General features: G+C 53.1%; 1 protein-coding gene across 4 annotated transcripts; it reads right to left on the minus strand.

The window, feature by feature from the left end:
- Positions 1 to 736: 736 nt before the first annotated feature.
- On the minus strand, positions 737 to 24,874 carry F8 (coagulation factor VIII). Of its 4 annotated transcripts, none has more exons than XM_084213228.1 (27): positions 24,780 to 24,874; positions 24,207 to 24,383; positions 20,802 to 20,926; positions 20,383 to 20,505; positions 19,715 to 19,927; positions 19,115 to 19,186; positions 18,600 to 18,707; positions 16,542 to 16,763; positions 16,034 to 16,268; positions 15,460 to 15,634; positions 14,405 to 14,498; positions 13,520 to 13,731; positions 13,071 to 13,221; positions 12,716 to 12,925; positions 9,086 to 11,501; positions 8,613 to 8,778; positions 7,610 to 7,807; positions 6,614 to 6,842; positions 6,334 to 6,516; positions 6,026 to 6,142; positions 4,726 to 4,797; positions 4,332 to 4,417; positions 3,718 to 3,873; positions 2,807 to 2,951; positions 1,774 to 1,922; positions 1,332 to 1,508; positions 737 to 1,111 (listed from the first exon to the last, which is right to left on the minus strand). In XM_084213228.1, the coding sequence occupies exons 2-27, from the start codon at positions 24,356 to 24,358 to the stop codon at positions 956 to 958; spliced, it is 6,342 nt and encodes a 2,113-aa protein (XP_084069354.1). In that variant the 5' UTR covers positions 24,359 to 24,383; positions 24,780 to 24,874; the 3' UTR covers positions 737 to 955. The 4 variants fall into 4 exon arrangements, with proteins under 4 accessions (XP_084069354.1, XP_084069352.1, XP_084069353.1 ...); XM_084213226.1 differs by lacking the exon at positions 24,780 to 24,874 and adding an exon at positions 24,508 to 24,611; XM_084213227.1 differs by lacking the exon at positions 24,780 to 24,874 and having other exon boundaries at positions 24,207 to 24,598.
- Positions 24,875 to 26,106: the final 1,232 nt, after the last annotated feature.

Consider the following 26,106-nt stretch of genomic DNA (forward strand, 5'->3'; position numbering starts at 1 on the left):
GGATGGCACAGGGTCTGGCAAGCTGCTGGAGGAGAAGTGCTGCCCAACAGGGATGACCCCATGCCTTCCCCACGGCCCTCCAGGTGCTCCCCAGCCTTGTGAGGTGGCTGTTGTTCTGGAAGGTGCCCACCCCATGGGAAGAATGAGGCAGAAGCCAGTGTCACCCTGCTCATCACATTCCTGGGAAGCGAAACATCTGCCACTGTGTAGGGTGGGTGCCAGGGAGGGGAAAAGCCACAGGTGACAGGAATACGGCTCTGGCCCATGGACACCTTGCTGGGGGTCATGTCAAGGTGGCAGCTCATCCACCAGGGTCCCTGGGAGCCACAGGCATGCACAAAACTCCTGTGGAGAGCAAGGAGGGCTTTCTCAAGGCAGCAGCAGAAAGGGGGGTGATGGCACCCAGCCACAGCAGCAGCAGCACTGTGGAAAGGAGACAAAGGGAAGTGCAGGGCCAAAGCCCAGTGCTGAGTCAGGCTGAGCAAGAGCTGCCTCCCTCCAGCCTCCCATCCCCACTGATTGTGAAATGGACACTGGGGCCTGGAGCAGGGCCTCCACCCCCCATCCTTATCTTTGCTCTTCCTCCTCCAGGACTGTGCCCAAGACAGCAAGAATTTGTGCAAAACGAGGCTGAGAAGCTCTGGGGCTAATTAATTTGTAGCTGCTGGTAATGTTGAATGGGTCCTTGGGGAGTCCAAGGCTAAAGCAGAGGAGAAAGAGCAGAGAGATACTGGAAAATTACTGTTTAATTCTTCATCATTACATCTGAGTATATGGCATCTGGTAGACACAGGAAAAGGCAGATAATGACCCAGCCACTTCTGCAGCCCTTCTCTTCCCCAGCAGCAGGGGCAGCCAGGCCCCTGGAGGGATGGCTCCAGCCCTGGGGAGGATTCAGTGCCTGGTAGGATGTGTGTCCTTGGGCTGGCAGTGCCTCTTCCTGGCCTTGCAGCCATCAGTACTCCTGCTGAGTGTCGCAGCCAAGGAACTCTACTCGCAGGGCAATGTGGTTGTGCCACTGGCGGGGGTGTATCCTCACGTAGCGGGCAAAGAGAGGGGGCTCCAGGGTATTCCTCACTGTGCTCTGATCGTCTTTGTTTGCCTTGAAAATCTGGAGAGGAGAGAGAAACCAGGGATGCACTTTCCTCTGCTGGCATAGTGAGGACAGGATCAACCCAGACAAACACCCCTTGGAATGCTTTAAGGAAGGAAGAAGCACAGCCTGGCTCACTGCTCTTGGAGAGAAATCCTGTGAGCATGTTTGCTGCCAAGGGCTGTGCTTGCTGCCCTGGGGTGGCCACAGGCTCTGGCCACAGAGGAGCCCTGCCTACCTTCTCCTCGCCGTTTTGCAGGACTGGGGTCCAGTGCTCGCCATCCTGGCTGATGGAGACAGCAAACTCCTTCACAAACATCTGGGTGAAGAGAGCTTTGGCCCCTTGGGTTATGATTGCAGTCACCTTCTTGGTTACTTCGAAGTCCACCTGCAGCCACTCTCTGGGGCTGTTGCTCTGGGGAAGGACAGACTGCCTTCAACCCTCCAGCAGCAATGAGAGACACGCTCATTGCAGCTGAAGCCAAGCTGGCCCTGCACTTCCCTCTGCTTCACCTGTCCTACCAGGCATCTCCTTGGAGCTGCTGGGTGCTAAATCACTGTGGCAGTGAGTGTGCAGCTTGCATGGTGCATGTGGCTGCACACAATTCCCACACTAGGGGAAGTGACTAGGAGACCCTGCTGGGCTCCCAGCTGCCTGCCTGTCTCCTCACACAGGCTACCTGTGGCTTCCAGGCGTTGGTCCTGCCCTGAAGGTTCAGGCGGGCCAGGGCCGGTGTCCATCTGGAGAAGATGTTGGCGCTGTGAGAGGATGCAGAGATGTGCTCATCAGGGATCCCTCTGTTTTCCATTCCTAAGGGCATGGAGCAGCCTGGAAGAGAGAGGCAATGCTTGTCAGGGGCTAGAACAGACCCACCATGGAATTGCCTTCTGCCTGCTCACTGCTCCAGCTGCCCTGCATGCCTTTGCCCCAGTTACAAGTTCGTCTGTGCCTTGCTGCAGTGCCATGGCCCCTGCACTGCTTGGGGCCCCTGTATGCAGCATGGCTCTGACCAAAGGACTCCCACCTTCTTTCTCCCTGGAGATTTTATCTAAGAGGAATGTGAGGAATTTCTGGTGTAAGGAAACATAAGGAGAACCTGTCTCCAGGGGGAGGACAAGAATACCTGGGAAGGAGACACCCTGCATATGTGTGATCAGGTGTGCTTGTGCACAGCTGCTTCAGAGCCAGCTGGCAGGTTTGGGGCATGGGCTGACAGCACAGCCACTGCTGCTTTTAGCTGCTGCAGAGCTGGTGTGCAAAGCCAAAGACACGATCCCAGGGCACCATTTCCCCAGGCTGCACTGTTGATCAGAACCATCTCACCTTCAACTGGCAAAACCAGACTAGAAGCCAACAGCATCAGTCTCTGCTTGCTTGCTGCTCCCCCAAACTGAGGGAGCAGCTCCCCATCTATTAGCTTAGCTGCCTCTGGAAGTTTCCTGTGCTTCAGTAAAAAAGCTGGTGAGAGCTGGCCCAGGCTCTCCCTCTGGGATTTTTATCTCTAAGACCACAATGAGACTTTCCAGCTTTGTTCCCTCAACACCTCAGTGCCATCTCCAGCTCCCTCCTTCCTCCTCCATAACTGCCTGGGGGTCCTGGCACATGTGGAGCTGGGGCTCAGCACCCCAGCAGGGCAGAGCAGGGCAGGGCAGAGCAGAGCAGAGCAGAGCAGAGGCCAGTTCTGGTGGCTGGGATGTGAGGGTGGCACGCACTGTTGAGGTCGCAGCCCAGGAGCTCCATGCGCAGCGCGGCCCGGAGGCTGTAGTGGGTGGGGTGGATGCGGATGTACCGAGCTACCACTGGGGGCTTGAACCAGTTCTCTTTCACTCCAGTTGCATCCACGTTTCCAAAGAACAGCTGCAGGGAAAGGGAGGAAAAGGATTGTTGCACCAGTGGAAAGAGAGACAGACAGGACAAGGATTACTGGGGAGAAGAACGTTCACATCTGGCACACAAAAATGACAACTCAGAGAAATGATTTGAGGTGAGGTTCAGGCCAAAGAAGTGTGAGTGGGCCAATGAGAAAGAAAAGGAGAAGAAGAAAATTTAGGTCTGTGCAAATTAACTTGGTTTTCTATTTTTCACCAAACAAGGGTGAGAAAAATAGGGAAAAAAAGTCAGTCCTCAAACATTTGAACCTGAAAAGTTGTAGCCACAGATGGTGCACACAATGAAGGCTTTTCTGGCTACTCTTCTTCCAATGGATTGATCAGCTTCTACATATTTAGGTTGTGGGTTTTTTCTAGCAGCTGTAGATTCTCCAAATCATCTACGTCTGCACAATATTTTTAGAAAGGCAAATTTGCCTTTGAGATCAAAAAAGATACTCAGGTAGAATCTTATGCCTAGCTCTAAGTAAAACACAACATAACATTGAGAGGTGGATCTCACAGCCACCTGGGATGGTGGAAGGAGGTAGCTCAGACAATTTAAAATCAGACAGATGAGACAGCAAGTCCCTTGCAGATCTGTGATTCAGTCACCTGGTACTGAATGGTCTCTGTTCCTGCCCTAATCTCAGAGGCTCAGGAGGTTTCTGCCTTGTGGACAGAGCTCCCCAGCCCTCATCCCCCCAGGACACCCCATTTGGGGAGAGCACTCTACTCAAGACCCTTGACCTTACCATCTGTGTGCTCATGGCATTCCCCTTGTAGGTCTTCCACCTTCTCCCATCAAGGCTGTAGAACACAACAAACTGGGAGATGTAGAAGCTGGAGAACCTTTGTCGGGCTCCTTGGGTTTTTATGCCATGAATAATGGTGGGATGCAAAAGATCCACCTGAGAATGAAAGTCAGGGATTCACTTCTGATGGAAAACCCAAGCCATGTTCAGGCAATGCCCCATAAACCCAAAAACTTGCTTCCTCCTGAGCACTGGTTATGGAAGTAATTAAAATAGTTGTTCATAAGAGCGCAAGTCAGCCAACAGCTGGGAGTGAGCAGGGGAGAGCTGTTTGGAGAGGTGAGCTGTTCTGCCTTGGGTTTGGGGGGATTTTTGCACAATCCAGTGCTGCAGCTGGACCATTAAGTGATTCCTCTGCTGCACTGAGGATGGATATGGGGGTAGGGCCAGGAGCAGCCTGAGCGGAGCAGCCTGAGCATGTCATTAGGATCTTAGTGCTCCCCTCTCAGAGGGAAGAGGAAACAGCAGGAATAGCTGTTTGTAGCTGGGGAGGCACTGCCCTTCTGCATGAGCATGGCCTTGTAGTGGTGCCTCAGACAGGAGGTCCCTCTTACCTGGATCCAGGCATTGCTGCGGTCGGTGCTCCAAGCGTTGATGGAGCCAGCGTTATCCAGCCTGGCCAGGTAAGGAGCCCACTGCCCTGCAAGGAGAGAGCACAGACACAAGGCTGCTGGCCCTTGCTGCTGCCCAAGGTGTGAGAGGTGCATCCACAGCACTGAGCCTGAGGATCACCCTGGGGTTTAGTAGCCACATGCAGGGTGGCAGAGCACTGGCACAATGGGCCAGCCATATGGGAAGGCTCCAGGTCCTGACTGGGATGCTGACATGGGCATGGATGGGGGAAGGACTCCACGACCAGTGACTCAGTGCAGCAGAACTTGGGCAGGCAAACGTATGAGTTCTGCTGGCTGAAGCTGCCCTGAGCCCACCTGCCCTCCAGCTACTCACCATACTGCCCTGAGGCTGTGATCTGAGAGTCTGCAATGTCACCAGAGGCCATACCCAGGGCATTCTGGCAGTCTGCAGGGAACAGAAACCAGGGACAGTTGGTTAGACAGCAAAAGTCTAGGCTGGGTGGCAGCCTTCAGGTTCAGTGAGTTTTGCAAGCCTCCAGGAGCTCCCAGGTCTATTTCTCTCATACCAAGGGATAGGTTTCAGAGGCTTCCACATCTACCCCTGGATTTTAGGATAGCTGGGATTTCTTGCTCACACCCCCCATGTCAAGAGCAGAGAGTTTCTAGCATCAGACACAGCAGCCTTTTGCCAAACTCCTTTCCCTGAGTCCATGACCTCTCATTCCCACTTCCTAATGTCCCAACAGGGATGACAAGTGTCTCTTCCTTATAACCACATCTTGCTCCTGGGCCTTTTTGTTGCTAGGCAGCATCTTTTGAAAACAAATATCACATTGCTAAAGAAAGTCTACCTGACACCCCTGTCTCTCTCTGTGTCTCTTCTGGTCACTGAGCACAGGGATGCTTGTCTCTTATAATAACCATTATTATTAGTGACTTGTCACACCTTGGCATCTCCACTGCATGTCAAATGCTCCTGGGGAAAATGCAAATTTGAAATCTTAAGCGGATTTTTAACTTATGGCAACATTTTCTGGCTGACATTTAATATTCTTTTATAAACAGGAGAGAGACTGTCACAGTGTGATAAAATACTACTCTCCCACACCACTTCCCCAGTCCTTACTTATGGTGAGTTAGAAACATGTTGTTCTGGGGTGGAATCAGAGGTTTACTGTGAATTTTGCAGTTGCTCTTGGAGCTATTTCTATCAGACCAACCTGCAGTCAGGCAGCATCACTCACTGCCTCCTGTAATTGCTCTGTGCCTCAGTTTACCTCCTGATACATGGCTAGGCAGCTGGGCACTGTATCTTACTGGCAGCACAGGTAGGGACCAGTCCATGCATGCACCTCCTTGGATAAGTGCATTTTATGGAAGGTCCAGGGACCCTCAGACTTGGCAAACAAGAGCTCTTGGAGTAAATATTTGCAGGCCAATGAAGCTGGCCTCCCAGCCCTCACCCCAGCTGTGTCCCTGACTCTGCTCTCTGCTGGGCTGTGCAGGTTGGCAAGGGCTGATGTAGCAACTTTTTATCAGAGTGAAAACACAGAAAGTCCCACTTGGGTCACCCCAAGAGAAATGCTGAGAGATGTGGAGGAGGAAGCTCAAATACACACTGGTCATGGCTGTGTGTGTGCCCACATGGGTCAGGGTGCAAGAAAATCACTCACTCAGGTCATACACGAGGAAGAGGGCACTCATTCCAGCTTCTTGGTGCTCTCCCACTTTGCACTCCACCCTCCAGATCCCAGCATGTGAGGGCCACATCTCCACAGTCCCAAAGACACCTGTCCAGGAATGGAGAGCAGAGCAGAGCGGAGTTACTGCCTGTAATGAGATGCCACTGTGCCAAGCGCTGTGCAAGCACAGGGACAGAACAGTCCAGATCCACTCCCCCTCCGTGGTATTCCCCCACAGAAACTTCCTAAGGGCACAAGCCCTGGCAGGGGGGATGCACAGTGCCCGTGCTGCCTCTCACCAGGATAAAGGTTGTAGACTCCCATGCGATACTCCTGGCTGGTCCTGACGCTGAACAGCTGCCCGTGGAAGTGAACAGAGTGGATGTCCTCAGTGCTGCCCATGTTCAGGAGGTGCCACCGGACCCGTTGCTGCTGGGCCATCACCAGCCCAGGCAGGGTGTCACTCACATAGCCATTGATGGCTGGGAAAGGCAGCAGTCAGGAGGGGCTCAAGGCTCTGGGGTATTCCCATCCTGGTACAGGCTGTGGGATGCAAAGGGCAAGGGCAAGGAGCCTCACCGTGGAAGGAATGGTTCCTCCTGAAGTCAGGGCTGTCCTGCTGGAGCCGGCAGGGAGGGCGGCAGTTTCTGCGCACGTTCTCCGGGAAGTACCAGCTCTTAGTCTCGTCAAAGATGGTGAAGAGCAGGGAGAACTCCTGCACAGCCAGCTGCCTCTTGGAAATGTAGCTCAGCACCCCGTGGTTGCAGATGATCAGTGGCCCGATGAGGCCTGAGTGCAGGTCCTTCTCCTGCCAGGGAGCCAGGAAATGAGGGGCTGCCTCCGAGCAGGAGGAGGCACTGACACCAGCAAGAGGCACAGCAGAGAGGAAAGCAATGGACCCATCTGCATCCCTGGCCTGGCTCACACTCTGGGCATTCATATGTTGGGCTCACCCATCTAAGAAAGGCTGAGCAGCGTTTGCATGTGCTTTCAAGAGATGTGGTGTTTGTCTGTCCAACTGTCCAACAGTCCCTGATGCATTGGACCCTGGGGCCAAATTCAGGAAGATTTGGCATGGGGGTAAGGAACTGCAGAATGCTGGTTTCTTGCAAGAAGCTAGAATAATTGGGGAAAGGGGTGAAAACCCAATGAGGAGAGGAGAGGAGAGGAGAGGAGAGGAGAGGAGAGGAGAGGAGAGGAGAGGAGAGGAGAGGAGAGGAGAGGGAGAGGGAGAGGGAGAGGGAGAGGGAGAGGGAGAGGGAGAGGGAGAGGGAGAGGGAGAGGGAGAGGGAGAGGGAGAGGGAGAGGGAGAGGGAGAGGGAGAGGGAGAGGGAGAGGGAGAGGGAGAGGGAGAGGGAGAGGGAGAGGGAGAGGGAGAGGGAGAGGGAGAGGGAGAGGGAGAGGGAGAGGGAGAGCACCAGCATGTATTCATCATTGTATTAGACAACTGAGAATCCACACAGCCCCAAGGTGCTTTCAGCATGGCCCCATAGGAAATTCCCTGACCTCACAGCTGGGGCCCAGGCATGCTCCCTCCTCCCCTTCCTGGGACGCCCCATGGAGACTCCCACCTACCAGGTCCACGTTGGAGAAGTAAGCCCAGGCCTTGCAGTCGAACTCGTGCGTGGTTGGTGCCATCTGGGGCAGGACTTTCCAGGTGTATTTCTGCTGGCCACCGGGCTGCACCACCCCACCCTGCTGTGCTGTGCCCTCATAGGCTGTCAGTGTGGAGTGGAAGGAGAAGGGCCATGAGGCCAGGTTCCTGAACGTCACCTGCACCAGAGGAAAGGCAGAGCAGTGGAACGTGTGAGGGAGCAATGCTGACAGTGCTCGGGACCCTGGTGGTGGGTCCAGCCAGCTGGTGGGAAGGATGTCTCTGGCTCCCAGGCCTCCAGCAGGTCTCCATGCAGTGACCAACCCCTGCTGAACCACAAGCTGTAGCTGTGCAGTGCAATCTCTGGTGGAAAGCACATCATGGGTTCATGTCAGCAGGATGAGGCCTTTTGCCTGCTCAATGGAAGCAAGGTCAGCTACACTACTGTCTCTGGAGCCCAAAGGTGCTGCATCCATCCTGGGGAAGATTTCCATGAAAACTGGGCAACTTCTCCAGGGACACGAGTCCTGAGCCTTTCACCTTCTTCTCAGGTAGGTGTTGAAGGAACTTTGGTAGTGTGGGTAAGCCCAAGCCTGCCCTCAAACAGAGCACCTGAAAGACCTGCACTGAGCCCTGCTTAGCTCGGTATCCTTTATGCAATCCCTTCACCCAAAAGCCTCTCCATGGAGCCCAGGAGCTGATCAGGCCATGCTGTTGCAGGGGCTGGGTCTGTCTCAGGTCCTGGGCTTTGCATCTGCACACTCTGAGGTGCCTGCTGGCCCACTCCTCCAGCCACCGAGGTTCCTCTGAGTCCCAGTCTGGTGCCCTTCACATGCCAACAGGGCAGGTCCTGTCCCCAAGCCCTGGAGGTTAACCCATGGGGTTAACCCAGCCTGCAGGCCCACCTCAGCACTCCCTCTGGCTAAACTCCAACAACAACAGGGGCATTTATGGTTTTATAGGAAATGGGAACTTTCTACTCACCATGATGACATCTTGAACTTCTGCCCTGATGTAGGGCCCGAGGATGCCCAGGTGTTCATCCAGCTCTGTCCGCTGCTTCGGCTGCATGAAAGAACCGTCCAGGTACTCTCGGAAAACCACCTTGCGGTACTGCCAGGAGTGCTTCCCCCTGCTCCTCCGGGGGTCCCTGCAGGGGCCACTTAGGTGAGTCAGGTGGCACTGCCCCACAGTGAGGACAGCCATGGCAGGGTTGCTACAGGTCAAGGGGATAGAGAGCCAGAGCATCCCTGACCCACTTGAAAGGAAGCTCAAAGTTTCTGGAGGTTTAAACCCCCGTGGGAAGAGAGGAGATGCTGGGAGCATCCTTCCCCTGGGCTGCTTGGCTGGGTTGTACTGGTACAGCACTGTGATCCTGCCTGCCAGGACATGCCATCTCATGCATCACGACATGCCATGCAGTGCAGGAGGAATGCATGCAGGAAAATCACACTTACGTTGCTTTTAGGAAGTGCTGGGGTCTCTGGTCCCCATACTCCCACATCACCTCCACTGCTGCAATGAAGTACTGCCGGATCTCCCCCTGGAAGGAGCGTGGGTCATGCTCCTCCTCCCCATATATGTCAAAATCCTCCATGGTCTGCTCTGTGTCACTGTATTCATCATAGTCCGTGTTGGCAGTCTCTGAGGGGCTGGAATGTGTCCCATTGTTCAGGGCCGGTTCCTCCCTGTGTCCTGGGATGTGGCTCCTCTCCCCAGCTGTGCTGTTCCTTTCCTCATCTTCCTTGGGCTCTCCTAGGCCCTGGCTCTCTGTCTTCCCTATTTCTCTGAGGAGGTCTTCCCTGCTGAGCACCTGACATCCATGAGGAGTGTCTTGCACATACTCTGCTGGCTTTTTGGTGCTGTTGTTGTTGTGAGGGGGACTACTTGGAGACAGTGAACAGTTCTCTCTGATGGCTGATTTCAGAGACGTTCCTTCTGAGCTTGGCCCAGACATTCTCCCAGGCACATGGTCCTCTGTGGCATTGGCCTTGAGCTGCTGAGGCTCAGGAATGGACTGACCCAGCTGCTCCACAGAGTTTGTCTCCTCCTCCATGTGGCTTCTCCCCTGAGCTTGCTCTCTCTGGGGAGCCCCCCACACCGCAGCTCTGCCTGGCTGCAGCTCGGCCAGACCTGGGCTGTGCAAGTCCCCCATGTTCACCACAGCCCCTGGGGAGCCTGGGTCCCAGTTTGAGGCCAGGTCTGCAGCCTCAGCAGCGCCCTGCCTTTCTGAGCTGCTCTCTGCCACTGCTGGTCCTGTCCCCAGTGCTCCCCGTGAGGACAGGGAGCGTCTGCTGCGCTGAGCCCCATCCCTGCTGCCCTGCACACCCTGCTCTGCTCTCTTACCATCAGAGAGGGGCTCTCTGCTGCTGGTGTTGGGAAGACCCAAATCTCTGCTCTCCAGTGACCTGCCTTGTTCAGGTCTCCAGTCAGGGCTCCTGGCTGTAACTCTGTGTCTCAGGAGCTGCTCAGAGCTCTTTAAGAAGCCATTTGGGAATGGCCTGGTGTCATTGGTCACAACATTCGATTCAGAAAAGGCAATATTGTCCAGCTCTGTTAATTCCTTAGCATCCTGAAACATTTCTTTCAAAATGACTTCATCCCTCTCTTCTGTCATTACATAGCTGGGTGGCTCGAGGTCATTGGTGTCTGCAAAGGTGGTGTCTAGAAGGCCTTTGGCAAGTCCACTGGCTTTTTCTGTGCCACTTTTCGCAGGCAAGGAGTTGCTCTCATCTGTGAAGGTTTCTTCTGGTACAGGTTTGTCTGACAAAGAAACATTTTGCTCTTCAAAAGTTTCATAAAAGCCTTGTGAAACCACTTTGTGAGGCCTTTTTTCCAGCCTAGCATCTAGGTCATTTGATGAATAATTGCTTTCTGTGGCGTGACTGTGAACCACAGCATGAGAAGTCCTATTATCTTCTGTCTCATCTGGAGGTGCAGGAGGATTGTTCAATGTGGAGGAAGAGTTGTGATCAATACTTAAAGACAGGGCTGTACTGATTGCCCCCTCTGAGTCATACAGGCTAAAGGATATTTTATCAGCCCCTTTTAGCAGCTTGCCCTCATTACCCTGTGAAGACACATCTTGAAGTGCCAGGTTGTACTCCAGATCATTCTGGTGAATTGAGCTCCTGTTCTCCTGAAGAGGGGCTTTGCCAGCAGCATAAGCAATGGAGTCCCACAAGTTTGTTGTATGAGTAGCTGTCTTTTGAGGCTCTGCTTCCAGGTTCTCTATCCTGCCACCAGACTGGACTGTCATTCCTTTTACTGGCTCCTGCAGCTCTGGGATTTTTGTCACTTTCATTCCTGCCAGCGCATCTCCTGGAGCTGCTGTGGCTTGGTGCAGCCATTGCTGATCTTCTGAGCTCACAGTACCATGGACCCTTCCACTGACACTGACCACGTGTTCTCCAGGTGGGACTGCTCCAAACCCTTCATCCTGGCTGGTGATTTTTGACAATTCTTCATCTTCCAGGAAGGACTCATAGGACACTGGGTCATAGCTCGTCTCTGGCAGAGGAGACATGGAAATATCATGTGGATTTGGCATAGTTTCTAAAAATGTTGATGTGCCATTGGAAGAGGGATCAGAAATCTTGCCATTGCTCAGGAGGGCCCCATGTTCTGTCAGGCACAATCTTGTCTTCTCTGTCTCATTTCTGGAAGAGGTGTTGTTCAGTTGCTCATTCACACAGGACTTCTTTCTTTTAGAGAAGCCCCTGGGCTGGAGTTCAAAGGCCACCTGCTCCTCCTCAGGATACACATAATCTTCCCCATCAGTGTATTGCTCATACTGGCACTGCGAGACCGTGAACTTGGCATGCATCCCTCGGTCCCTGAAATCAGGATTTAGGCACCCCAGCGTCCAGACACCTGTTTCAAGAGAGGCCAAAAGGACACCATCAGCCCACTTCAGCAGGAAATTGGAAGAGATGCCATTCCCATGCTGCTCCCTTGCTAGTGCAGCCTGTATTTTCAGGCAGCCTCTGGCTCATGGTAATGATTCCATGCTTTTATAGTCCCTAGAGTGTCCTACAGCCAGACCCACAGTGTTGCTGGCAACATCAGAGCCTTACAAACACCATCATTAGAGCTAGCAGAGCTTAGTGAGCTACACACACCTGTGAGGGCCCAAGCACAGCTTGGTGAGAGCAGTTAATGCAGTGAGAACCCATGGAGCCTCCAGCCTCAGCAGTCACCATAACCCACCCCTAAAGACATCCTGGGGCTGTCAAACACCCCTCTCTCCCAAAGACAGTCACCACAGCTCTGCCACTGAAGGAGAAGGAAATGAAAGGCTGCATGTCCCTCACATCCCCAGCCAGTGTGTTTGCTCCCAGCAGAGAGGGTGAGATGTGCGATTTCTGCACTCTGCTGCTGGAGAGAGCTGCCACCTGCTGCCGGCTGAGCTACTGCTCTGCTTCTGAGGAAGCAGAGGAATCCCAGCTCAAACGGATGTGAGGCTTGGCTGGGCTGTAGAAAGCTTCCTGAGGCGTCTACAAACCCTGACAGCTTGGCTCGGGCTGCAGTGCTCCTGACCTTCATATCAGTGTTGCAACCACATGGTAAATCCTGTGTCTTCTCTGTGAGGAGGAAATGGTTTGACAGCTCCAAGGAAAAAGTGCTGAGTGGGGGGAAATGTAACTGAACTCTGAAGCAAATATTTTCTCTGACTTTTTTGTGGCTGTGCTTTCTGTCCTTTCAGAAATGTGGAGATAAATGGTATGACCAGCAGCTGAACCCACAGCAGGGAGAGCTCTGCCACTCCCCTTGACCTCCAAGCTTGGAGCCAAGATTGCAAATGTCCACCAGGCTCATGTTACTGCAGCTAGCTTACTGGTTTGGCAGCATGTGTGACCTTAACACACCCCACTAATTAAGTAAAATACTGTCTTCAATTTCTTTGACTTAAGCTTTGAAAGATTTAATCACTACCTCTCGCTTGCTGTTCTAGCAGGCTGTGGATCCCTTTGCCCTCAGAACTGTCAAAAGGAATTGGGCACCAATCAGAGAACTGTCTGGAAGTGCTCACTGATCTCTGCTGGGATGCCAAGCCCATGGTTGACAGAATGGCCCATGTCACTAACCTGGCTTTTCCAAGCTCATGATGACTGTTTCTCCAGAAAATGGGAAAAGAGTAAGCACGTCCTCAAAGACCATGTTGCGCTTGAAGGTGTTTCCAGAGAAGAAGATGGAGAGGAAATCTGTTTGGGCCCCAACACTCAGGACATACCAGTACACAACGTCGTTCAGGCAGAGTTTTGTTTGCAGGTTGTCAAATACAAAGCCATTAATAGCTGGAAGAGGGCAGGGGTGAAACATTTCAAGACCAAATTCCCTCCATGGCTGCTGAGCTGCTGTGTATCCCCTGCTCACTCCCTGGGGCAGGGATGAGCCTGTGTCTGTGGGGGCTTTGTGGGGATCCCCTGGCTGAGTACTCACTGTGCATCACATTGGAGGCGTAAAACTGGGGGTCCTGGGTATCCACATGGGCTGCATCAGAGCAGAACCTCTTGATGTTCTCCTCCAGGTACCAGCTGCGGTTCTCATCAAAGACTGAAAACAGCACCAACTTCATGTTGTCTGACATTATCTGGAAAAGAGAGGGAAGAAATTATTCCTGGTCTGACCAGAGCACCTCTGGTGCCCAGTGTAGCTGTCAGGTCTCAGTCTGGGTGTATGGAGAAGTTTATTGCTATTTCACAGGAGTTAGGGCACAGATCTGGGGAAAAAGAGAGCATGCAAGGGAGGATGGGGAAGGCAGAGGTATTAGGACTGCTGGTAGGGTTGAAGAAAACAGCACAGACAAATCTGGTTTACTTAAATATTCCCCCACCACAGTTATTCCAGCCTTTCAGCCTAGAAGCTGAGGCAACAAAGGAAAGACCCACCTGATTTCCCCTCTGATCCATGGACTTTTTGGAGCAGATGAGGAGGGGCCCAATCAGGCCTGAGGCAGTGTCCCGGACGGGGTCGATGGAGCTGTAGTAGAAACGGGTGAGGCAGCGAGGATCTGCCTCCGTTGGGCCATCCTCAGTGGTGAGACTCCAGCTGTAGGTGAAGGACTTCCCAGGGGCAATAGCAATATCCTTCACATCTTTCTCTGGCAACACACAACCCAAGAGCAGACCAGTTATGTCTGGGCTGCTCCTGCAAGGGGAGATCCCACTTTTTAAAAGAGCTCAGAAAGGTTTCCTGACCGCACGAGCTGCAGAAGGAACCACCCATGCCCATCCCAGGATCCTGGTGGGATGTGGGATGGCCCTGCACAAGTCATGGTCCTGGGAGCACAGTAACAAGGGGTGAAAGCAGCTTTGGGAATGAAACCGGGAGGAAAAAAACAACCCCAGAGCAAAAAGTAGAAAGCTGCAAGAAGGAGAGTCTAAATCACAGTGAACCCCACACAAATGCATGTCAGAGGGAACCCAGGGAATGAGGGCTGTAAATAAACTACAAACACAGGCAGGATCACCAGGATTGTTCCTGCCTTGTCAGAAAGTGAGGCCTCCAGGATGGACCAGTTACATGGTCCCAGCTCCCTGGTTGAAAAAGCCCCTTTTCCCACCCATCATTGAAGCCCTCCTTAAAGGCAGGGTTACATGGCACCAATGGCAACACAAACCTAGAATCATCGTAATCCCTGGGATTTTAGAGCTCAAGTGCTCTGAAATGGATGAATGGACAACTAGTCTTTACCACAAGCTTCAGGAAACTCTCCTGGCCCAGGAAAATGGCCGTGGCCAGGTGGTATCCCAAGTTCCCATGGCCTGCCTTACCTTGTAAGCGTCTCGTGACATAGTAGGGCCCGACACTGGTGAGGCCATGAGGGTAGATGTTGTAGGGTCGACTGGCAAGATTCCTGAACACGATCTGAAACGAGGACAGGCAGCAGAAATGTTTTTTGATCACAGTTTTCTGGTGTTTTAGTGTTTTCTGATCACTGTAAGCCCTTGAAGCTGCTCTCAGTGTCCTTGCAGAGAGGGAAACACTGGACAGCGCTGCCCAGGGGTTGGCTACCTGCCAGTGATCAACAGGAGGGACCCAGATGTGTTTGGGATCACAAAGTCAGAATACAAGAAACCACAATTTGTCTGTGATGAGCCTATAATGGACAAAAATGTCCATTGTTCTGAGAGGTGTCTGTTTTAAGGAGGGCATGAAAATACCAGATTTATTAAAGAGGAAGTTGCTACTTTAGTCTTACTTTACACATGAGCTAGAAGAGGGCCATCAATCCAGGCCCTAGAGGACCAGGACATTAAGTATGCACAGCAATCAAGAGATTTAAAGTGCTCCCCACTTCACTGCATGAAGCCCTTCCTTTATTTCTCTAAATAGCTCTGTCACATGCCCACAACTGCACAGGGAACCCCAGGGAGAGAGCAGAAATGTGAAGCTGCTGGAAACCATCCCATTCCTCCCAGCTGCAACAAGTCAAGTGGTCAGGAGAGGCACTTCAGGAGACAAAAGTGACAGTCCCCAGTGCTGTGGGGTAAGAGCAAACAGATGGAGAAGAGCAGAGGATGAGAGGACACTCCTGCCTCAGAGGAAGGTGCTGGATGTCATGTGTCGTGTATGAACTCACACAGGTCCTAAGACACCTGCAAAGAAGTCAGATCAGAGGGACTGGGTCATAACCTGTTCATCTTACTGAGAGTATTTACCTTAAGCTGCCAGCACCATCTGCCTTTCCAGTGAACTTTGAATATTGCCAAACATGAGGGAGCACCTGAATGACTTAAGTCAGATCTCAGCCACAAGCCAAGAGCTATTAGTAGGAACAGCATCATCTGAAATTTCCCCTTACAGTGGAAAGCTGTGTTTCTCTTACCTTAAACTGATCTCCCACCTCCCCCTTGATGACAGGCCCCAGAATTCCCTTGTCCTGCTGGTTGGACACCTTGCGCTTCTTGAAGGCTGAATCCTCATACTCCACAAACACCACCTTCTTGTACTTTGAACCCACCCGCCGTGGGCCAGGCTCCAGGTACAGGCTCGCCATGTTTCTGCAGGCAAAGGCAGACAAAGAGCAAATGGCCACATGCAGGACACTGTCAGAAACAGAGCAGGACCTCCCATCATCCAAGGACCTGGCAGGTGGCTGAGGAGGTCACCAGGAGTTGTTGTCTGCTCAGAAGGGACTGATTCCAGAGACCTTGGTGACAGAGATAAATGTCCTGGAGACAAATGTCTCTGCAGGGCATTTGGTAAAATGGACCAAAGCCAGGTGCTGCCTTCCCATGGCCTCTCCAAAACCAGTCTTGTCCTGCATCCACACTTAGTGTTATAAAGAAGAACAAAACTGTCCAGGTTGGGCAGAATGAAAACAATTTCTGGGGAAAAGGGGAAGAGCTGGCAGGGCTGCCTTGAGGAGCAGCCTCATGAGCACACATGCCCCCTCTCACCTGTCCAGAGACTCTGGCTTCACAGGGGCATAGTCCCAGTCCATCTCCTCAGCTGCAATGTAGTAAGTCCAGGTCATGGGCCTATCTTTGGCAAAAGAGCGTGCCTGGATCACATGATAAGGTTGTTCATCTTCCTCAGGGTAATCCAGGTCCTCTGGCTCCTCTAAATGCTTCCCCATCTTCAGCAGGCGTTCCTCAGGACACTCCTCCACCTTCACAAAGGCCTCCATGCCAACTGGGTTCAGACAAGCCAGGCAGAAAGGGTCACACTGATGTGCCAGTACAGGCAGGCACCACCCAAGCCCTGCCTGGGAGAAACCTTCTCCACTATTGTTCCCATCAAATGGGCCAACCTGGATCAACCCATGCCATCTGCTATGGCCAGGCTGCGGGTGGATGTAACACTAGGGAGCAGGAGGGGCCCTGGAGCTGCAGCACTGCACAGAACCCTGAGCCCAGGCCACCCCCTAACCTGCTCTTCCCCCCAGCTCTTGGAAAATAAAGTTACCTTGCTGATGGGACAGTATCTGGCAGAACATCCGAAACCAGCCAGCTGTTCCTGGCGTGGTCTGGGCTGTGAGATAGGTGGCAGGGGAGATTTCTAGGCTGCTGAGACGGTGGCTTCTCACCAGGAATGTGTGGCCTTCCAAGAAGATGGAGTGGACTTCTGGCCCAGAGCCCAGCCCGATCACATGCCAGTGGACCTGCTTCTTGAGGCACAGTGTGAGACCTGCCAGGGGACAAGGAAAGCAGGAGTCAGCACTGTGCCCAGCCCTTGTCCCCACTCTTGGTGCCATAGACTCAGAGTCTGACATTAGAGTAGAGTAGGGTCGAGTAGAGTAGAGTAGAGTAGAGTAGAGTAGAGTAGAGTAGAGTAGAGTAGAGTAGAGTAGAGTCTGGTACAGTCCCCTGCTCCTGTGCTGGCTTCAGGCTAGAGAAAACACACATGAATGTGGACTGAGCAAAACAGAGGCACAGGTCACACCATCCCCCTGAGACAAGACTAGATTTACAGGCTGGGGGACTTTGGGAGGGCTGCTGGTAGGAGCTCACAGTGGGATTGAGTGGCAAAAGAGAGAGATGTGCTCCTTGACTCTGTAAATAGGGAAATTGGGCACTGGACAGGAGAGTCACAACACTGGCAAGCCTGATACTAAAACATTGCATTTGGAGCAGGGCTCCAGCACATCCTCAGCAGTAGCTGAAATACCACAAAGGCCAGAGAGGGGTCACCAGGATTATTTGAGTGCTGGAGAAAATTCCTTCCTCAGATTCACTCAAAGAGCTCAGTGTGCTTAGGAAATGGGAAAGAACTTGACTGCGTTGTAAAAATACTTTCCTGGGGAGAAACTGATGTGTGCTGAAGGGCTCTGTAATCTAGCAGGGAAGTGAATAACAAGTTCATGGACACTCAAGCCAAACAAAGTCAAATACAGCGTCAAGCGCTCGCTTCTGGCAGAGTGCAGAGGTGACTGGAACAGAGCCCAAGGGCCTGGAGGAAACTGGGTGGAGGTTCCATCCTGAGGCCCTCAGCTCTCTGTTTCCAGCTCTCCATCAGACACCTCTCAGGTGCCAGGTCCTGCATCCAGGCAGGGGGATGCTGAGTGGAGGTGGATAACTTCTCCAGGGAAAACCCACTGTGCAGAGATGGTGTTTGACCACGAGGCTTCCTCAGCTCTTGACCTCTATGAACCCATCAGGGCAGGGAATTTAAGGGACTTTTGCTTTTTTTTTTTGCTGGAGAATGGCCGGGCCCAAGTGGGAGGTTTTAGGACGTGGTTCACCAAAGCTGCTGGGATAATGACTCTCCTGACAGTGTTTCCCAGTTTGTCTTGGAGATTCCTCACTCTCAGGCTGCTCTGGATCTTTTCCCAGGAGAACACCAGAAAACAACAACTTTTGTGTTTGCTGAGATCAAACCCAGCCTTTTCTTTTGCCCTTCTGAAGAAGAGGAGTCTGAGAGAAGACCTTATCACTCTAGCTGTACCAGGGAAGCTTATGTCAGATACTGGGAAAAATTTCTTCACTGAAAGGGTTGTCAAACACTGGAACAGACTGCCCAGGTATTTAAAAGACTTGTATATGGGACACTCAGGGACATGGTTTAGTGGTAGACTTGGCAGTGTTATGTTTACAGTTGGACTTGATGATCTTAAGGGTCTTTTCCAACCTAAATGATTCCATGGGTCTATTCCCAAAATCCTATGAAGGTGATTTAATGAGAGCTAAATGCTGCCTCCAGCCTTGTCCACAGGGCTACAAAAGATAAAACTCTGCTACCAGCATTAGTCCTGGAGAGCTTCAGGGAAGCCAGCTGCACTTGGCAACACAGACAGCTGCAAACAGCTCCTGCCCTGCTGTAAATGGGAAAGGCAGATCAAGGAGCTGAAAGACAAGACCCCCTCTGAGGTGAACACAGCCTAACAGATCCATCACCTGGAAACTCCTCTTGATCTCTTTTCATACATCCTTCATACATCCTTTCCCAGGCTACTTCAGGTTTACAGACCTGGCTCCTAGGAGCTCCCATGCCCCCAAGCCGTGTCCCTGTCCCAGCAGGACTCACCAGGCAGTGAGCCATTGATGTAGCCATTGATGGTGTGCAGCTCTGTCCTGTTGTGAGCCTGGGGCTGAGCAGCTGCTGGGGAGCCCTGCTCAGAGTACCAGCTTTTCCCTGTGGAGAGAGGAGGGTGCTGTCAGCTTTCGCTCGAGAGCATTTCAAAGCAAAATAAACCTTTTCATGTGTGGTGCCTGTGGAAATGCACAGCACACCTGGCCGTGGCTCTGCATGGGTGTGGGGATGAGCCCTACACATGACAGGGAATACTGCCCTCTTAACCTGTGTGATGGGAACAGGGCCAGGGCACAGCATGGCAGAGCTGGGGGGGCTGCAAGTTCCCTGCACCTGGGGAAGAGAAGGAGGGGCAGTACTGTGCCAGGAACACACTGGATGGGGGAACTGCACAGCCATAAACCCTTGGGAGGGGGTGTGGGTGCTCAGGAGCTGTCCTCACATGTGGCAAAGCAAATGCCCCAGACGTGGCTGCATGCAGGGTCTGACACCACTCAGTCAGCAATTACCTTCATCAAACACTGCGAAGAGCAGCACAAACTCTCTCTGCAGGCCCTCATTCCCATCACTCGCCAGGGTCCCTGCAAGATGCAATGAAATGGATTTCTTTAAAGGTCAGCAGGCACCACCCAAGGAATTCCCTCTGTGCTCTTCAAGAACTGGTAAACGAAGGCTGTGGTTTGCTTTTGTCATGTCTCAAATTGCAACAGCCCTGGTTCCAGTCTTGCAGTGCCCAAAAGTCCATGGTTGAGAGGCAACTGCCCCCAGAAGGCATCGAAAGGTCAATTTGTACTGTCTCCTCTTGGACCTTTGCTCAGTGGAGAAGCTGCTCCTGGTGAGTCACTGGAGCCTGCAGACAGTGCCCAGTCATTTCCAGGTCTGGACAGCTACCTCCAGGATATGTCTCAGCCAGAGATGACAAATCTTACTCCAGTCACATCTTCTTGTACCTTGTGCTGTCAGGATTTCAATTCTGAGCCCCAGGAGCACTTTCATTGAGCACAGCTCACTGACTCCACTGCCCTGCTCACCCTCAGGAAGGCATCTGTGATTATTCTGCTTTTAATAAAGGTTGCATGGGGTCTGTCCCCACCCTGTGGGGTCCTTACCAGGTCGGCACACAAGCAGGGCTCCAATCAAGCCAGAGTTGATGTCCTTCACGCTGTTGGTGTTGGAGGAGTAGGAGTGGGTCAGGCACGCTGAGTCGTCGTTCGTCGGGCCCTGGTTTTCCTGGATTTCCCACACATATGTGTGTGTCTTCCCAGGATCCACCCTGTCCCCCTCCTTCTCTCGCTGGCTGGTCTCATCCTCATACCCTGCTCCTAAAACCAAAGAAATGGCCAGATGTCACTGAAGGCTCATCCCCAGCACACCTTCCTCCAAGCCAGGACGCAGCCCCTCTCCATCCCAGGGGGTGAGTCCCACGGGCAGTGACAGGTCTCAGAGCAGTAGCAGAGCTGTGCCAGACTCACATGTTGGGCTGTGCACCTGCCCTGAGGCTGGACAGCACAGTCTTCCTTGCCCTAATCATCCATCCTGAGGTCTAAGCTGTGTATAACCCCTATACCTGATCCAGGTTTGCTCTGCACTGTTTGCTCAGCTCATTTCTGGGCTGGGCATGGTCACGTTGCTCCCCAAAGCTAGGCCATCTCTGTGACCATCTGTCCTTGCAGAGGGACATGAAAAGCAGGCTGAGGGAGGGATGCACACCTGGCAGGCAGGTGGCAGAGCAGGAGGTGCCACAAAGCACTTGCAGCCCCTGATGTTGCCAGCTCACCTTCTGATGCCTTCCAGTAGGACACCCCGACAGCGTGGAGGTTGTAGGGGCGGGAGGCCAGGTTCTTAAATGTGATGACCACTGTGTCATGGACTTCTGCTCGGATGGTGGGGCCCAGGAGGCCTGAAGGGATGAGACAATAAGGTCAGGCAGCTGGAGTCAGGCAGCTCACACCCTGCCAGAAGCCCCAAAGGGTCTGGCTTTCCACAAGCCCAGTTGGTGGTTGTCCCTCGTGCAGCAGGGCAGCATCAGCTGCATCAGCTCCAGCAAGGCCCCCTGCACCCCCAGGAGCTCTGCCATACCTGCATCCACCCAGCTGCTCTCCTGCTCCTGGCTGAAGAGCAGCCAGCACCCAACCCAGGATGAGTCTGGTGGCTGTAAGGATTGCTGGAGTTCCCCACTCTGCAGGTGTTTCTTACCCATCCACGCTGGCTTCAGCTTGGGCTGTGTGAATGAGCCATCAGGGTACTCCACAAAAACAGCTTTCCTGTACCGGGGAGGGACACCAGCTGGGGGGGGACGTGGGCCTGCATGCCCCAAAATGCTGCAGGAGGAAGGAAAGCCAAGGCTGATTGCACAGACCCATCCATGCATGGGCAACATCGATCCCCTTCCTTCCCTTCCCACCAGCTCACTTGCAACCCCCAGGGATTGCTCACCCTGCTGTGTCCTTTGGATTTCCTGACAGCTCCCAGGTATGACTGGGAGTGTTTTGTTCAGCATACAGATGACAGCAGGGCAGTGATTAGCATTGTGGTGTTCGACATGATGGAAGAAGACACAAGGCCAGACCCAGATGCAGCTGGGACAGGGCACAGCAGCAGGCATTGCTGCCCATCTCCTGCCTCACGCCTTGTCCAGCTTCATGATTCCTTGGCAGCAGAGACAGAGCACTGGCAGTGCCATGGTCACCTCTGCCCTGCAGCCTCCCCAACCCCAGCACCTTCAGGTGTGGCAATCAGATCGCATCAGGTGTAACTCACATCCTCCCCAGCTGCCCCCAGGAAAGACACTGTCGGGCTGCTGGCAGGTAGTGGCAGTTTGCTTTGTGTCTGAGCAATGTCCCCACATTGGTTTCTTTTCTGCCCAAAATGGGATTTACACTTCACAGCAGGAAGATAAAGGAGCCTTGAATGTGTTTCACACCCCACTTATCTCTGCTGGCCACTTTCTATCTGTGAGAAGCTTAACAAATTCATTTTCCAGAAGGAATCCAGCCTATTTATCAGGATAACAAAGGCATGAATTTCTTCAAGGATTTTAGAGGCTGACTTATCAGCCCCAGGACTAAGACCATTTCCAGTAACCAGACAGACCTTTCCAGCCTTGTTTTGTTTGGAGCAAAAGCCAGGTGGTGTTTTCTTCCCACTTCAGAAACAGGGAAGGTTTGCTGCCCTGCTCTGACTAAGCCTTCATTCCAGCAGCGTTTCCCTTTGCAACTCTTCCTCAAGCGGAAGAGGAAGGAGACAGAGTGACTCAAATTTAGGGAAGGCAATGCACACTCACCCCCACAACACTGGCTGGAAGCCACCTGCAGCTGGAGGGTGCTGTGGGGAGAGCAGGGTCCCCTCTCCTCGGGGGCAGAGCAGGATGGGAGCCCACGAAAACCCCACAGGCCCCCAGCTCCTGTAACCCCACAGGCTGAGATATGATGGTCTGGTCCTGCTAATTCTGCAGTAAACAAGTCAGAAATGCTCTGGAGCCAGGGGGATTTTGCTGGCATGCAGGGGCATGGCTGGGAGGGCTCTTAGTGACAGCAAGGCTTAGTGCTGGGTCCCAGCCCTGGCACAGCAGAGCCCACAGGAGACAAGCAGGCGGAGTTCAGCCCAGGGATGTCTGGTCAAAGTTCTTCTGGCCTGTCCTCTGTAACTGGGGTCCCCGTGAACTTCCTTCCCCAAGGGCAGCCGGAGCTGAGGCAGACCGATAAGTTTCTGGCACCTTGGATCAGCATTGTTAGCCACTCTATCTGTTCATCTCTTGGAGCTGGGAGACATCCTGCACTGCCAAAACACTCAGACATGAGCTGCTGCTACGTGTCCACCAGCTCCATGTCTGAGCTGAGATCCCTGGAGCCACTGCAGGATGTGCTGGTCCTGGCTCTGACCCTGTGGTGGGGTTGTGCTTGGGAGGAAGAGAAACTGAAATCATGGGGAAGGTGTGAGCAGCTCTGGCTGGTGTGGTGTAGCCCATTAATTTGACTTTCTACAAACATGCCAGAGAAATCCCTGGATACATACAAGGGGTTTGCAGGTCCTGGCTCCTGGAGATGCTGGTACACTGAGATGTGGAGCAGAAGGCAGCACAGACACAGCCCAGGGACAGCCCAGCTCCAGGGGCAGCTCTGCTTTCCTGGCTCACTCCTGCATGCCCCTGATATCCAGCCTGGCTATTTTCCTGTGCCCTCCTCTGTAGCAGGGAACTGGGCTGAAGTTGCAGGGCCAGGGAAAAGGCACCACCATGAGAAGCAAGCCCTGGCTCCCATCAGCTTCCCCAGCAGCTGCACTGCCCAGGAGCTCTCTGCCTCTCCAGGCTGGAGCACACCAGCAAGTCCTTCTGAGACAGCCAGTGTTATTTCCCCCCATTTTAGAGAAGGACAACTGCCCTCACACTGCCTGCCAATGCCCCACTCATCCCCAGGTGAGTCACTGAGTCACTCCAGGGGCAGGAATAGTGCCCTAGTGCATCATAAAGCTGGTGCTGAAATGGAAAGCCAAAGGGCTTTCAAATTAACAGTGTGAGGGAAGTCATCATCTCTAGCACAGCCTGATGGATCTGAGGGCAACATCAGTGCAAGCAGGGCAGGGGGGATTAGTAAAAAGGGGGTGCTGGATGCAACTTTCCTACTGAAGTAATCAAAAGGGGAAAAGCCAGCATAACTGGGATACAGTGATTACAGCAGCTAGTCAGGCTGGATCATCCCTAGAGCCTGGATTCCAGTGCCTGACCACAGCTCCTTGCTGCTCAGGACACTGTGGGTCTGAGATGGGATCATGGGCTGATACTGCCTCAGCAGAGTCTGGGGAAGGGGATATGGAAGCAGGGCAGAGGGAATGGGCACACCTTGATCCCAGGGGGTGTAGCCATCCAGCTCCATTCCTATGCCAACCTCAGAACGTTCCATGCATGTCCAAGACAGCTGTGTCTTCAGACAACACCATCCTGATGCCTGAGCAATGCAACTCCCATTTTTCCTTTCTACTTCAAAGTACACAGGCAAAAGCACCATGCCCTCCTCCTTCTTGCCACGCTTTGCCCAAATGCTACAAATCATTTTCATTTCATTGAGGAAAAATTTCAGCCCCAGCAATGTAATATACACAAAGATATAAATAACTAAAGCTGGGTTTTACCAGAGGCAGACACAGTGGAAAGCCTTTGCTGCTCAGACTTTTGTCAGGGGAGCACAGCCAACCTTCTTCTGCTGTGCCCAGGGAGTCACAGGTGCCCATCTCCCCTCACGTTTCCCCAAAGTTGCCAGGATGCAGAGCAGAAAAGCAAGCACAGGCTGGAAAATCAGCTCATGGCTCCTAGCACACACTTTAAAGGGTCCTAGGCAAATGGCATTAAGATAAAACAGTGCAGAACAGCGATGCAGAGCAGGTTTGCATCTTTCTCTCTCAATTCCACCTGTCCCTCATCAGGGTTTGCACTTAGAAACTCCCCAGCACGCCACCCCTTCCCAGCTGCAGCAGCAGCTCAGTGCACCCACCTTGCCAGGTTACCCCCATCTACCTGCCTGCCTGGAGCCAAGCTCACAGTGCCACATGCCAGGGTGGGAGAACACCCAGGGCAGGGCTCTAGAATTGCAAAAGGAAGAGCTTTACCCTGCAGGCGCTTGCAGCACGGACAGCAGGTCGCTGTGTGTGTAGTCCCAGCTGGTTTCCACTGCAGCAATGTAGTATCTTCTCACTTTGCTGATGCCCTCCTCAACCAGGCAGAGGAGCAGGAGGCTGCACAGGGCTCCCACCAGCACCATGCCTCCTGGCTGGAAACTGCTCTGACTTCAGGAGGAAAAGTGAGAAGGAAGGAATGAGAAAGAAAAGAGGTGAGAAAAGCCTTTATCTTCTCATCTAGCTGTTGCAATCCACCGGAGATGATGATTAAAGCCAGCACCCACAGACTCACTCGGAGCACTGAAGAGTTTCTCAGAGATGTCAGGAGGGGAATGGCTTGAGCAGGTTTGTGCAAAGAGCAGCTTGTGACTGGTGTGACTGGTGGACTCTCCTGCTTTTCCTCTGGCAGTGGCAGGAGGAGAGGAAAAAACAAAAGGAAAGGGAGGGCAAGCACAGCGGTAAGTTCCGCTGGCTCCGTGTCCTGGCTCCTGGCTGGGAGCAAGATGAGGAAAGGGAGGGTTGCAGAGACAGCAGAATTTAGGTGTGGTCTTTGCCTGGTCTCACCTTCTGTGTCACCTCTGAAGAGAAGGAGAGCAGGTTGCCAGGGATGCAGGTGTATACACGTGACTTATCCCTGTCTCTGGGATGCCCAAATAGTGATGATTTGGCCACACAACCTTGCCTCAAGGCACATGGGAGGGAGTGGGTTGGGATGATCCCTGGAGTTCCCTTCCCACCAGCTGCTCCTCTACTCCCAGGGTCCTGCAGCAGAGCTCAGAGAAGATGCACTGAAATGTTTTTGAAAATTTATTTCATTTTACTCACAAACTTTCAATCTCTGTTTTTAAAAGCCCATGAAATCCCCCTCTCCTCATCAGTGCACACACGTGTGCTCAGGCACACACACCACCACGTGGCTGTCCCTTGGCTCACAGAGGCAGGAAGATGAGGAGGAACGCCCTGCATGGTCCCAGCGTCCCCTGGATGAGTGAGGTGGGGAAATGTCCCATAAATCATGTCACAGGGCAGCAGGAGTGCAACGGGGGCAGTGACCCCTTTGGTGACAGGCCCAGTGCGTGCAGAAGCATCCATGTGACAGGTCTTGGTGTCTGGGAAACAGAGGGACACAGTGGGGACAGTGGAGGGATGGGCTTTTGGGGATCTCTGACATGAATCCTCAGCACAGGGCAGAAACTGATTCCCCCACACCACCCACCTTGCTCCTGGGGAGGCAAAGAATGAGTAAGAAACATTTTCTCCAGCTTGTACATGCACAGCTGGCTCCATGACTAGCCTGGGGCTCCTTTTCCTTGTGAGCAACAACTCACCTCACTTTTTCCAGCAAGTATTTTGGGGCAAAGCAAGTGGTGTGTCACATTTGGGGATGTCCCAGGTGCTCTGCATCCTGCCCTACTGCAGTGAAGCAGAAGAGTGATCAATACTGGAGGGAAGAGAGGCATGGGAGATCTGGGCTGTGCCTCAGGCACCAGTGCCCCCTGCTATGGATGGGACTTTATTTCATCCCATCTGGGAATCTTCTGGTGCTGTGAGATTCATCTGGAAAGGCTTCCAGAAACAAGCAGATGGGGAAAACATTGCCAGGCAGACAACATGACCATAAAGAGGGCAGCTGAGGGGGGCAGCATGGGATGGGCATGGGGGAGGGTTGGGACAGGCTGCCAGGAGGGGTGCTCCAACTCTGCAGAGTTCTGCATAGGGCAACACAGAAACTTCTTGACTCTAACCCTGGCAGGGATGCTCTGGGCAGAACAGATGCCCAGACGTGGGATGACAACATCTAGAGATCACAGAGGACAGTCAGGAAAAGCATCCCTTGGGGGCTGCAGTGGCAGGAGCCTGGACACAGACAGAAAATAATGGTTGTGACATT

The sequence above is a fragment of the Fringilla coelebs genome (genome assembly GCF_963513975.1).
Source record: "Fringilla coelebs genome assembly, chromosome: 11".
NCBI lineage: Eukaryota > Metazoa > Chordata > Aves > Passeriformes > Fringillidae > Fringilla > Fringilla coelebs.

Coding starts and splice junctions, on each gene's coding strand:
- F8 (XM_084213228.1), bottom strand. CDS start 24,358: ATGGTGCTGGTGGGAGCCCTGTGCAGCCTCCTGCTCCTCTGCCTGGTT. Junction 19,187..19,714: donor CCTGCTTGTGTGCCGACCTG/GTAAGGACCCCA, acceptor TGCATCTTGCAG/GGACCCTGGCGAGTGATGGG. Junction 16,269..16,541: donor GATACTGTCCCATCAGCAAG/GTAACTTTATTT, acceptor GTCTGAACCCAG/TTGGCATGGAGGCCTTTGTG.